Raw genomic sequence first — 13272 nt, 5'->3', positions numbered from 1 at the left:
TGAAATAAACCAATAATAAATGCTGGCGGGGCTGTGGGGAAAGAGGAACCCTGCTCCACCGCTGGTGGGAGTGTAGCCTGGTGCAACCGGTGTGGAAATCAGTATGGAGATACCTCAAAGAACTAGGACTTAAGTACAGATATTCCCCTGCTAGGTATCTTCCCCAAAGAATTAAAAGAATCATACGACAGTGATATATGTGCACCCTTGTTCATAGCAGCACAGTTTATAATAGCTAAAACTTGGAAACAGCCCAAATGCCCATCAACTGGAGACTGGAAAAAGAAAATGTGGGTTTTTTATAAAATGTAGTACTACTCAGCCATAAAAAATGAAATATTAGAGACATTTATAGCTAAATGGATGCACATTGAGGTGATACTCTTAAGTGAAATAAATAGGACACATATGTGTAAATACCAAATGGTTTCTCTAGTGTGAGAAACTGAAAGTATATATAAGGACTAAAAGGTATAACAGATAAAGTGAAATAGGAAGAAAAGGGGCAAAGGGGAAGGGGAAGTGGGAGGGGTAGGGGAAAGGAAAGAAGGGAATGGAATTAATATGAGAAAATTTTTAAAAATGGAAACAAAGTCTTTGTAAATAGGGAGGGGTGGTGGGGTTGAAATGAGGGCAGGGGAAGGGGAAAAAAATAAGATCAAAGTGCTGGGGATTTAGCTCAGTGGTTCCACCCCCTCCCTCGAAAGCACAAGGTCCCGAGTTCGATCCCCAGCCCCCCCCCCAAAAGAACCCAGATGGATTATGTAAAGGTGCAAATTTCCAATGATGAATGTCATTATATTGTATACCTAAAAAGTACCAATAAAATAAAATTTTTTTAAAAAGATTCAGGATTCTCTTTCCTAATGGAAGCTCCTAGAGAAAAGGTGTCAAGACCTTCTACCTTTCTTGTACAGCCCCAGCACTATGTCAAACCAGGACAGCACACAATAAATGCCATTTGATGATTTCTTCCCTTATATTTGTGGCCTCAGACCAGTCTAACAGTGCAATATCATTCACTTTAGCACTTTCCCTGCAGACTGGGTCAGGAAAATATGGTGCTCTGGAAAATACCATAAAAGCTTTCTTCTTTAATAAGGATCCTGGTGTCCCATGATGGATGCTATAAAATCCCCCAACGGCTGGTATGTTCATGGCTGTGTGGGCCCATTAACAAGGTCTGGTCTTCTGGTAACCTACTTCATATCCTAAGTGCAAAAGCAAAAGCATTTATTATAAATAACATGAGGTGACCCTAGAGTAAACACAGCTGTGCCCTCGTGGTGTCTTGTCCATGGCACTCCCTCAGTAGATTAAAGAAATCTATGTTTTATGGGGCCATCACTTATTCTGTGTATACACACAAGACTGGTTAGCTGTGGACCCGCAGGTTGCTGTGTATAAGGTTTCAGGCCCAAAAATTGTATGAACCAGACATGTTTTGCTAAAACACTTATTCTTACACGTTCTAGTATTTTCAAAAGGGAGTGAGAGTTGATTTGTATTTGTCCTAAATGATTTACACAACATTCTGGACCCTGCCCACCTTGTAGCTCTTGAAACTCCTCCCCATTTCCATCTCCCACTGGTCTTGCACAGGAATAAGCACAGGCTTTCTCTGGAAGGTCTGGGACTGGGCTATGTCAGCCCCAGGCTGTGGGGGTTGGGGCCATTCCTTTAACAGATTCCTTGCTTGCCACCAGAATACTCGCTGGCTGCTGGCTGCACTTGTGGCTGCAACCTTAACTCTAAGATATCTTGGACTACAGGCCAGACTTTATCCCCAAACCTTGCCATGAAAGATCTCACTTTCATTATTATTTTTGCATCACTCCAGTATATCAGTAGTCTTTGGAATCAAAAGACATCACTGTATTGATAGCATTTTGCATTCAGTACTGGTATTTGCATTTGCAAAATATAGCAATTCTCAACCATTGAAAATGTCAAATTTAGCACACCGAAAAAAATTAAATGCTGATCATCATATATATTTCTGTTACATTAGGATTGGAGATAAGTTCTGTTTAGTAATAGCTCTAAGAAGGGTTTTTATATTTTATTTTCACACTGAAAACCAGTTAGATTTGCTTCAGCCTCAAAGAGCATGTTTATATAAACTTAAATGAACACTGGCAGCTAGCAGCATTTTTTTTTCTAAGCAAGACCTTAGTTTTCTCGTTCTTAAATGGGAGAGAATGAACCCTGCTGCCTGGAGTTTGTGCTGAGTTAGACAAGCATCCCCAAATTGAAGGCAGAGTGGGAAGGGAGTTGTAGTACAGAATAAGACCCATCCAGCTGCTGGGAAAAATTAGATACATAAATAGTATTCTATTTACATGATATTATACAAATATTAACAAAAATAATTTTTTGTTAAGTATAAATCTAAAATCATCCAAAGGCCATAAGTGTTATGTATGTAGATGTAGATGTGTGTATGTAAACAGCCCTTTGTCCCTGCAGGTCTGCTTCTCTGATTCAATCAATCTCAGATCAAAAAAAATTTTTCTAATTACATCTTGTACTTAACATGTACAGGCTTTTTTGTACCTCTATTCCCTCATCAATATAATATAAAAATTATTTACACAGCACTAACCTCAGCTTAGTTATTATAACTAATCTAGAGATGATTGAAGTATACAGGAGGACAAGATAGGTGATAGGCAAATACAATGTCATGTCATACAAGGGACAAGCATCTGCAGATTTTGCAATCCAGAGTGGTCCGGAACCGATTTCCCATGGATTCAGAGGGACACTGTATATAGAATCCTTGCACAATTTTAATCGTATACAACTAGTACAGTAGTATACTCATCATTTATAAGTGAAAAGCACACACATATTGGGATTATCTATGAGAACCAATAGTCGGCATAGATCCAGACTTTCACTATAGTTTGTGGTGAACCAATGGCCACGTGGTGGTTTTCTCACAAGACTCCATTACATCTTTAACCACTTTGTTCTCACTGGTCAGAATTAAACCCCGAGATGCTGAACCTTTCATTGTTTTCTCTACAGTCTATAAACTGAAATGCTCAGGACTTTCCTCACCAAAGATGGTGACCTTAGTCAGAGGGAGGGAACTTCCCTAACTAGATGGATGGTGTGTCTGCATTCCTCAAACAATTGGATTTTTGTTAAAAAAGCTGCCACAGGAAAGAAAGCAAACTCTTGAAGCTTCTGTTTACACATGAACTTGGTTATCTCTCCTCTGTTCCTGGATGAAAACACACACACACACACACACACACACGACCATATGGGCAGGTCAACAGAGAGTCACGAAGCGCATCTCAGGTGGTAAATCTTGTAGAGAATTATGGTGCAGGTTCATTGCCTGGAGATCTAGGGAAGGCTTCCTCGAGGACCCAGCTTCCTAAGGAATGGTATGAATTCTGGCAGATAAGGGGGAACGGGGTAGAGGGCAGCAGGTGCGAAGGACAGGGCCACTCTGTGCAGGTACAGAAGGGTGGCCAAGCATGGAATGAAAGCAGGGTGGCTGGGGGAGTGTCAAGAGGTGGCCTCGAAAGTGAAGTGGGCAGCTTGCAAAGAGCTGCATCTGCTCTCCTTCCTTCACAATCTTTCATAGTGCTTTTACCCTTCTCCCCTCAAAAAGCTCTTAGCCATCATCCCCTAATCGTCATCCCTTTCTGCCTTATAAAATCACTAATCTACTTTCTATCTTCGTAGGTTTGGCTATTCTGAACATTTCATATAAATGAAATATTACAGTATGTCTGCCTTTACATATAACGACTATGTCTAGTTTTCATTTAGCATAATGTTTTAAGGGTCATCCAGGTTGCAGAATGTTTTCTTCCTTTTATGGCTGAATAATATTCCATTGTATGGATTCACCACTTTCATTTATCTATTCATCAGTTAATAAACTTCGGGGTTGTTTCCACTTTGGGGCTGTTATGATAATGCTACTGTGAGTATTATACAAGTTTTATGTAGATGCATGCTTTTCTTTCTCTGTGGTATGTACCTAACAGTGGACTCACTAGAGCATATGATAGACCTATATTTCAACATTTTAAGGAACTTCCAAGCAGTGGCACCACTTTACATTCCCTCTAGCAGTGCATGAAGAGCCTGTTTATTTTATTCCCAAATTAACAGTAACTGCTATAGGAATTGTCCTTGGGACAGAAGGTCTGGCTCTTGCCCGCACTCATGAGGGAAGAACTGGGAAGTGGTTACATAGTGGGCTTTGCTTTTAGCCCTGCATGGGACCTGTTTTAAGCATCTGGGCCACACCCTTTGTTTCAGGCCACTTTGGCCTCTGGAACATGGAAATGTAATGCATATTTTTCTGTTTCATAGGAGTCTTTTGAGGAGAGAAATTCTTCAGGATTCTTGGAAAGGAAGAGCACAGTTTTATAAGGTCTGTTGGGTAGTGGTTGCCACAACAGAATAATGAATAGCTGTAATGCTTAAAATTATTGAGTGTTAGCTCTGGAAGGAAGAGGAAAGGCCATCTAGTATCAACATGGGAAGCAGCATCTCACAAGGACATCTGCCCAATTGTTGGTGCTTGGAATGCTATATATCTGTCCAGGTTCAGGAAAAGGACTTGACTGATTAGCTTCGGTGGTGGCACATCTGCTGCATATTTGTACTTCCTGGTTGAAGCCAGCCATGGAAACACTGTGGAAACAGGTGAGAAAGTATCCAGCCAGCTGGCTAAGGACAGAGATGGAGTAAGAATCAGTTCAGTGGTTTTTTCCTATGCATCATATGCCCCACAGTTTGGAGAAGAGTCTCCTAGGAGAACTATTTGAGGACAGTTTCTTTTCTTCTTTTTCTTTTTGACAGGGTGTCACTGTGTAGTCCAGGCTGAACCTGAACTCACTATTTAGCCCAAGATGGTCTCAAACTTGTGATCTTTCTGTCTTGGCTTGCTGAGTGCTGGGATTACAAGTGTGTATACCACTCCAGGCTAAAGGGTCAGTTTCTATCCTGTTATATTCGGACAATTCTCATCAATGCCTATGGGGCTCACTCGGCCAGAGTAAGTGGTTAATGATTACAGAGGCTTGGTAACTGCTAACTAATAAAGAGGGAGCTTTTCCACCTGCTGCACTCTGTATCTCCAACAGTCCCATGGCATGCCCTTTGAAGTCCACAAACTTGATGCACTTGTACACAAGGAGGTTTGGACCAAAGGGAAGTTCACCCCCTGTGCTCTGAAAGGGAATGACAAACAGAAGGGGAGCACCCAGATCGATCAGATCCCATTTTTCCAGAAATAGTAAGCATTCTCGGGAGAAAAATTACTTGTCTACAGGGTAGAAATGAATTTTTTTATTAATTAAATTGGTACATTTAAGGTATACAATATAATGACATTCATCATTGGAAATTTGCACCTTTACATAATCCACCTTGGTTCTTATTTTTCCCCCATTCCCCTGCCCTCCCTTCAACCCCTCCAACCCCCATCTACAAAGACTTTCTTTCCATTTTTTTATTTTCTCATGTTAATTCCATTCCCTTCTTTCCTTTCCCCTACCCCTCCCATTTCCCCTTTCCCTCTGTACCTTTTCTTCCTATTTCACATTATCTATTATACCTTTTAGTCCTTATTTACACTTTCAGTTTCTCACACTGGAGAAACTATTTGGTATTTACAGATGTGTCCTATTTATTTCACTTAAGAGTATTGCCTCAATGTGCATCCATGGGTTTTTTTGTTCTTGTTTTTTTAGTTGTTGTTGTTTTTTGTTTATTTATTTTTTGTTACCAGGGATCATACTCAGGACCTCAAGCTTACCAGGCAGGTGCCCATGCCACTGAGCTAAATCCCTGGCCATTTTTTGTTTGTTTTTATTTTCTATCTGGTACTGGGGATCAAACTCAGGACCTTGCACTTGTGAGGCAGGTGTGGTGCCAATGAGCTATATTCCTGGCCATAAGAGACATTTTTGATGGTTGCTAATATTGTGAATATATTTAGTAACACTGACTTGTACAGTAAAGGTAGTTAAAATGATAAAATTTGTTATGTGTATTTTACTACAATCAATAACTTTTTTTCTTGAAATTGGTTCTCACTATGTTGCATAAGCTCATCTTAAACTCACAATCTTCCTGCCCACAGTCTCCCAAGTAACTGGGTCTACAGGCCTGTGCCATCACACCTAGCCAGAGTACCTTTTTAAATCCTCAGATCTATTTGAATTTCATTAGCATGTAAAGTATGCCCGTGTTTTTCCTCTCCTAATGAAACTACCTACCAATGATAACACCAGAAAATGGCATAGAACTGCAACCTCTCATAATTAATTCCTCCTTAAATGTTATTATATAAAAATTTAAAAATACAACAATGATCCCCCTTTTCCTTCTCTCCCTCTACCTGCTTTTTATTTTTTTCCCTACCACATGTATGTCCCACATTATGCTGTGAGTCAAGTGAGTGGGTCACAGTCTCTGCCTCTGAGACCCACACTGTATTTCCTGGCCCATTTTCCAGTCAGCGGACAGCCACAGACTATGCTACAGCTTAGAAGAAATGACAGAGACCCCTAACCCAGGGAAGAGACCATCCAGGAAGGTGCTCCTAGTCAAGGAACATTACAGGAAAAAAGTATTCTGTGATCAGGATACATGTAAGCATGGAAGTTTCTAGAACTACAAAACTGACAATCTGAATTATTAGGTGGAGGCACACAGAGGCAGGACATTGGAGAAGCAGCAGAAAATCAAGTTGAAGAGAACAGCTCTCTTCCCAGGATCCCCAGCGAGCCTGCCTCCAGGGCCCCTCTGTGGAGAAAACACCTGGATTTCTTTGTGAAACTGTCAAAAGTAGAATGCGAATGCAGCTGTGTGTATATGTGTGTGTGTGTGTGTGTGTGTGTGTGTGTGTAAGGGGGGGTCTAGGGTTTTTGATGAATAAATTTGTTAAAAATTGGAATTTGTGTCTAGCTGTTCCTTCAGATCTCCCATTGCATAAGATAGCATTTGTTTAATTTGACAGGCTCATGACATTAGCCTCAAAGGTGAGAGCTGCCTCTGTCAGCCAGAGATTTGTTTAAACCTTTCATGAACGTCATCATGGTGTTTTCAGAACGCATCTTGGATGACAAGAGTCTGTGTAACTTCTCACCACCTATGCCCCACCACTGTCCCTCTGCCTGCCCCAAGCCCATTCCCTCTCAGCCAGCAAGTGTCCACTGGCTCTGTGGTCAGGATCTGGGAACCCATCAAGGAAACAAGTGACAGAATTGCGAAGGGTGCCAGGAAGGAAATAGCCCTTGAGTCTTTAAGCATTGGGTGCTTAGCGTGGGTTTCCTTTTTTATTTTGGTTTGGTTTGGTTTGGTTTGGTTTGGTTAGTTTGTTTTTTGCGACAGGGTCTCACTATGCAGTTCAGGTTGGCCTTGAATTCACTATATAGCCCAGCCTGACCTCAAACTCATGGTGATCCTCCTGCCTCAGCCTGCCAAGCCCTGGGATTACAAGTGTGCACCACCACACCTGGCTTGCATGGGTTTCTTATGTTCTTAATATCATCTACCTCACAGATTTTGCCAGATAATTATTGGTAACTGCTTTGAGAACCTATATGCTAATAAAATGAAAAATGTAGAGGATATGGATAAATTCCTAGATAAATATGAACTATCAAAGCTGAACCAAGAAGGTATAAAAATCCTGAATAATCTGATATCAGCTAGTGAAATTGAAGAAGTAATTTTTTAAAACTACCAACTAAGAAAAGCCCAGGTCCCAGTGGATTCACTGCTGAATTCTACAAGAAATTTAGAGAAGAGCTAAGGCCAGTACTTCTCAAACTCTAATGAAAAAGAAAGGGTTGCTGTACTCCCAAAGTCATTCCCACAAGCAAGCATTATCCTAGTTTCAAAAGCGGAAAAGGACCCAACCACAAAAGAGAACTACAGGCCAATGTCTATAATGAACACACATACAAAAATCCTCAATAGAGGTACTGGAAAACATAATGCAGCAAATCATCAAGAAGACTATACACCATGACCAAGTTGGATTCATCCCAGGGATGCACAGATGGTTCAACATATGCAAATCAATAAATGTAATACGTCACATAATCAGAAGCAAGAACAAAAATTACATGATCATCTCAATAGATGCAGAAAATGCATTTGACAAAATCCAACATCAATTCATGATTTTTTTAAAACCCTGAAGAAAATAAGAATAGTAGGTCTTTATCTCAACCTGATAAAAGCCATATATGACAAACCAACTGCCCTTATCATACCAAATGGAGAGAAGCTGGAAGCTTTCCCTCTAAAATCAAAAATAAGACATGGATGGCTACTATCACTACTTCTGTTTATTATAGTTCTCAAAACATTAGCTAGACTAATAAGACAAGAGAAAGAAATAAAAGGGATATGGATATGGAAGGAAGAAGTTAAATTATCATTATTTGCTGATGTCATGATCCCCTACACAGAAGACTCCAAAGGCTCCATTAAAAGACTTCTAGATCTAATATCCAAGTTCAGCAATGTAGCAGTCAACATTCAGAAATCAACAACATTCCTGTAGACAAATAACAAATTCACTGAGAAGGAAATTAGAGAACCAATACCCTTCACAATAGCATCAATAAAAATGAAATACTTAGGAATTAATCTAACCAGGGAAGTGAAAGACCTCTACAATGAAAACTACAGAACTCTGAAAAAAAGATTGAAAAGGATACCAGAAAATGGAAAGATATCCCCTGTTCCTGGGTAGTCAGAACCAATATAGTCAAAATGGCCATACTTTCAAAACTGCTACATAGATTTAATGCAATACCAATCAAAATACTAATAAGATTCTTACAGAACTAGAGAAAGCAATCGAAAAATTCATATGGATGCAGAAGAGACCTAGAATAGCAAAAGCAATTCTTGACAACAAGGGCAAGGCAGCAGGCATCACAATTCCAGGCTTCAAGTTATACTACAAAGCTACCATGATAAAGACAACATAGTATTGGAAAAACAGACTTGTGGATCAATGGAACAGAATAGAGGATGCAGAAACAATTTCAGGCACACTCAGCTATGAAAGGGCCAAATCCCTTTGCTGGAGGAAGGATAGCCATGTTAACAAATGGTGCTGGGAAAACTGGCTATCCACATGCTGAAGATTGAACCTAGACCCTTACCTCTCATCATGCACTAAACTAAAATCAACATAGATCAAAGATCTCAACATTAAAACAGAAACATGTAAACTTCTGGAAGACAAAATAGGCAAAACTCTTGAAGACATAAGTGTAGGAAAACACTTAAACAAGAAATAATACCAAGAATCTACAAATGAGTTCACATTAAATTAAAAAGCTTCTGCTCACCAAATCACCAACAGAGTGAAGCCAGATTGGGAAAAAAATTTTGCCAGCTACTCCTCAGACAAAGGACTAATATCTAGAATATAAAAGAACTTGAAAAGAAATAAAGACCAAATGAGATCTGAAAGGAAAAGACACTGCTCAGGTGAAGAAGTACAAATGGCCAATAAATACCTAAAAAAAATGTTCAACATCACTGGCCATTCGAGAAATATAAAGTAAAACAACAGTGAGACTCCATCTCACTCCAGAAAGAATAGCTACCATCAAGAAATCAACCAATAACAAATGCTGATGAGGCTGTGGAAAGAAAGGAGCCCTTCTCCATGGTTAGTGGGACTGTAAATGGATACAACCACTATGGAAATCAGTATGGGGATTCCTCAAAAAACTAAAAGTAGAAATTCCATTTGACCCAGCTATTGCTGTTGTAGGTGTCTTCCCAAAAGAGTGAAAGACAACATACCACAGTAGTACATGCATACCCATTTTATAGCTGCAAAATTCATAACAGCTAAATCTTGGAAGCAGCCTATATGTCCATCAACAAATGGATGGATTTTTTTTTGAATGTGGTATTTATACAATGGAGTACTACTCTGCTACAAAAAAGGATAAACTTGAGTCATTTGTAGGAAAATGGATGCACCTTGAGACCATGTTAAATGAAGTAACTCAGACACATAAGCTTAAATATTGCCTGCTTTTTCTTATATAAGATATATGTGTATATATATATTTGACAGATAATACAGAAAGAGAAAAAAGGTACTGTAATCCAGTGCAGACAATGTATCTGAAAGTGTACCTTGACTTACTTGTGTACCGTACAAATGTACCTTACAAATGTACCTTAAATTGTCTTACATGTTTTATATGATCTTTGGCCTATTAGTCTGGTTTTCAATCTGTATACTATACATGACAATTAACTTTATAAGGTCTTGTAAGATAAATAAATGAATGTAATGCTAGAAAAGTAAAAGAGGGGTGGGGGAAGGAATTGAAATGTGTTGTGCACGTGTACCAATCTCCTACAGTGAATGGAAGCATTATGTACTGCAAACATGTACTAATAAAGGTGGGGGAAAGAGAAAGAGAACAAGACCATGCACACACACACACTAATAATAATAATCATAATCATAATAATAATATCATGCATCTTTCCAGTGCATATCATGCACTCTTTCCAGTGTTTTTTTTTTTCTGAGATTCAGTTGATTTATCATAAAGTCCACTGTGGTTTTTAGTATTTCACAAAATTGCTTATCTGTCACCAATCAATTTTAGAACATTTTCAATTAAAAATAAAACTACATATCAGTTAGAAGCAATTTCCTGTTCTCTGCTAAACTCCCTTACATCTGACCCTAGGCAAGCACTAATCTACTTTCTCTCTGTATAGTTTTTCCTATTCTTGAAATTTTGTACTAATGAAGTTATTTTTGTGGACCTCTATGATTAGTCTCTTTTACATCATGTTTCCAGTGTCTGTCTATGTCAGATCATCTTTGAATACTTTGTTCCTTTTCGTGGCTGAACAATATTCCATTGTGTAGATATACCACCTGTTATTTATCCATTCATCCTTTGCTGGATATTTGGGCTGTTTTCATTTGAGGTTTGTGATGGTTAATTGACTGTGTCAACTTGAATAAGAGAAGCTCAACTAAATTGGCTCAGGAATTCCATACCCTAGGGTGTGGAAAACCGACCCTTAGGGCAGCTTCTCTCCTGGATAGTAGAAAGGGGAAAGGAAGAAGGATGGATCTGCTTGTGTTTCTTCAGAGAAGCTTTAGTCTTCGCCTTTACCTTGGATGTCATCTCCTGGCTTCCAGTGTAGACTCTTCAGCCTCCCATTGCAGATCCATTGGCCTCCTGGTATGGACTCACACAGGACACTGCAGTGAGCTCCAAACCTTCAACTGAATCCTTCTGTCTCCAGTGTGCAGACAGACCCTCTGCATTCTTCCACATCTGACTCTGGGTGGCCATTGTAAGCCAATTTTGTAAAGTCTTATATATCTTTATATCTTGTGTAATATCTGTTTCTCTAGTAAACACTGACTGATACGGAGTTATTATGAATAATAATGCTATGTACACTTGTGTACAAGTTTTCTGGAGGCCCATATTTTCATTTTTTTTGTTGTTGTTTTGTTTTTTGGTTTGGGGGGGGTTGGTACCAGGGATAGAACTCAGGACCTTTCACTTGCAAGGCAGGCAGTGGCACCACTGAGCTAAATCCCCAGCTCCCATGTTTTCATTTTGCGTGGTATAGATATAGAGGTGGGATTCCTGGCTCATAGCACTGGGACTTTTTTTTTTAGCACTAGGATATTTTTGAGGAACTATGAACTTGGTTTCCCATGTATATGTACCTTTAAGATCTGAATTAGGCCTGGGCTGGGGGTTTCCCTCAGTGGTAAAGATTAGCCTAGCATACATAAGCCCGTAGGTTCAATCCCCAGCACTAGAGAAAGGGGAAGGGGAAGCAACAACAAAAAGAAAAATCAGAATTAAAAATCTAAATTCAACCTTCAAAATACACCTTCCCTCTTACAGCTTTTCACAGCAAACCGTGCCCCTCCATGGGTTCATATTCGTTATATAAATAGATATTGTAATGTTATCCCTGCAGCTCAGGGGTGCAGTGTCCTAGGACTTGGCTTGCCTAAGCTTAGAATCCAGTTTAGCATCTCACACTCATGAAGGAACAGCTTCCTTCCTCCCTAAATCTCTTCTTGCCCTTGGCTTTGATCAATGCTCACTTGCCTTAGGTCCTACCCTCTTCCCATACACTGACTGACATCTACAGGATCAACTTAGGATAAAGGCCTAGATAGTTCTGGGGTTTTAAGTCCCCACGACAACATGGAGAAGAAGACCAACTGGTATACCGTCACAACCAAAAGACCTCGGTGACCCTTCCTTACCTGACTGAGTCCCAGTACCCAAGGCTGGCCAAGACAGTCATGGATATATGGGGCCAGGCAGCCTGCAGTGGGGGAGCCCGGCCTGCAGAGATGAACACCCACCTGCCATGCGCCAGCTGCTGTGGGTCCAGCTCCTTTTTCATCTCCATCTTCATGGAGGAGGAAACCAAGGTTAAGTGGCCGAAACTCTTGCCCAGTACCTGCAGCAACAGAAAGCAAACTGAGTAGAGACAGACTAGGCCATCATCCCTATGATCTGGAGGCCTGGTACAAGGATCTGTCTGCCTGAGAAATCCATTCCACATCGTTTTGTGGCCTTTGAACACAACAGCACCTGGGCCTGCCCAGCAGAGCCCATTGTCACTGCTATTTTGGAGGCAATCATATATTTTTAATGGCCTGCAAAATCTCCCTGTGAGAAGGTGGTAAGAGTTGAAATTACAGCCAAGCAATTTGCATTGCGAATTAAGTTATCCTCCCTCCTGCCCTCCAAGACTATGCAGAAATAAATGCCTCCTAATGAACCCTGGGGGGCTAAGGCTTTGATATGAATTCTGCTGGCAGGATAAAGAGTTCTAAGCAGACTGAGACCCAGCATGAAGTTGGAGCAGGAGGGCCAGGCTGTCCCCTTCTGAGCAATGGAGAAAGGAAATTGGATTATCTTGCTAGCAGTTGGTATTTTTCTATCTCTTAGGAGTGCAGATGAAAGCTCCCCTCCTTCGGATGGAGGGAATTCGATTTAGCCCTATTTGACCAGCCAGCTCCTCAGCCCACTTCACCGTCCTCACTGTGATCTGGATCACTAACCCTGCAGGCCTATCCAGACCCCCGGGCCACAAAAGTTCCATGGCCTTGGTTTTTCTAGGACTTAAGAAGACCTAGTAAAGATGGACAGAGATAGATGATGGAAGATAGATAGATAATAGATAGATAGATAGATAGACAGACAGACAGACAGATAGACTTGCTACCTAAAGTCA

At 40.3% G+C, this 13272-nt stretch overlaps 1 protein-coding gene across 2 annotated transcripts in view; it reads right to left on the bottom strand.

The window, feature by feature from the left end:
• Positions 1-13272, bottom strand: part of LOC147829396 (uncharacterized) — a 129501-nt gene that overhangs the window by 56357 nt on the left and 59872 nt on the right. For both annotated transcript variants that reach the window (XM_087206271.1, XM_087206272.1), the window contains exon 4: positions 12395-12492. In XM_087206271.1, the coding sequence (XP_087062397.1) occupies positions 12395-12492 (98 nt within the window). The remainder of the gene's footprint in view (positions 1-12394; positions 12493-13272) is intronic.

The sequence above is a fragment of the Heterocephalus glaber genome, unplaced genomic scaffold (genome assembly GCF_053883595.1).
Source record: "Heterocephalus glaber isolate CG9 unplaced genomic scaffold, H.glaber_assembly_v1.0 deba00000621, whole genome shotgun sequence".
NCBI classification, from domain to species: Eukaryota; Metazoa; Chordata; class Mammalia; order Rodentia; family Bathyergidae; genus Heterocephalus; species Heterocephalus glaber.
This window is presented reverse-complemented; position numbering and strand designations above follow the sequence as displayed.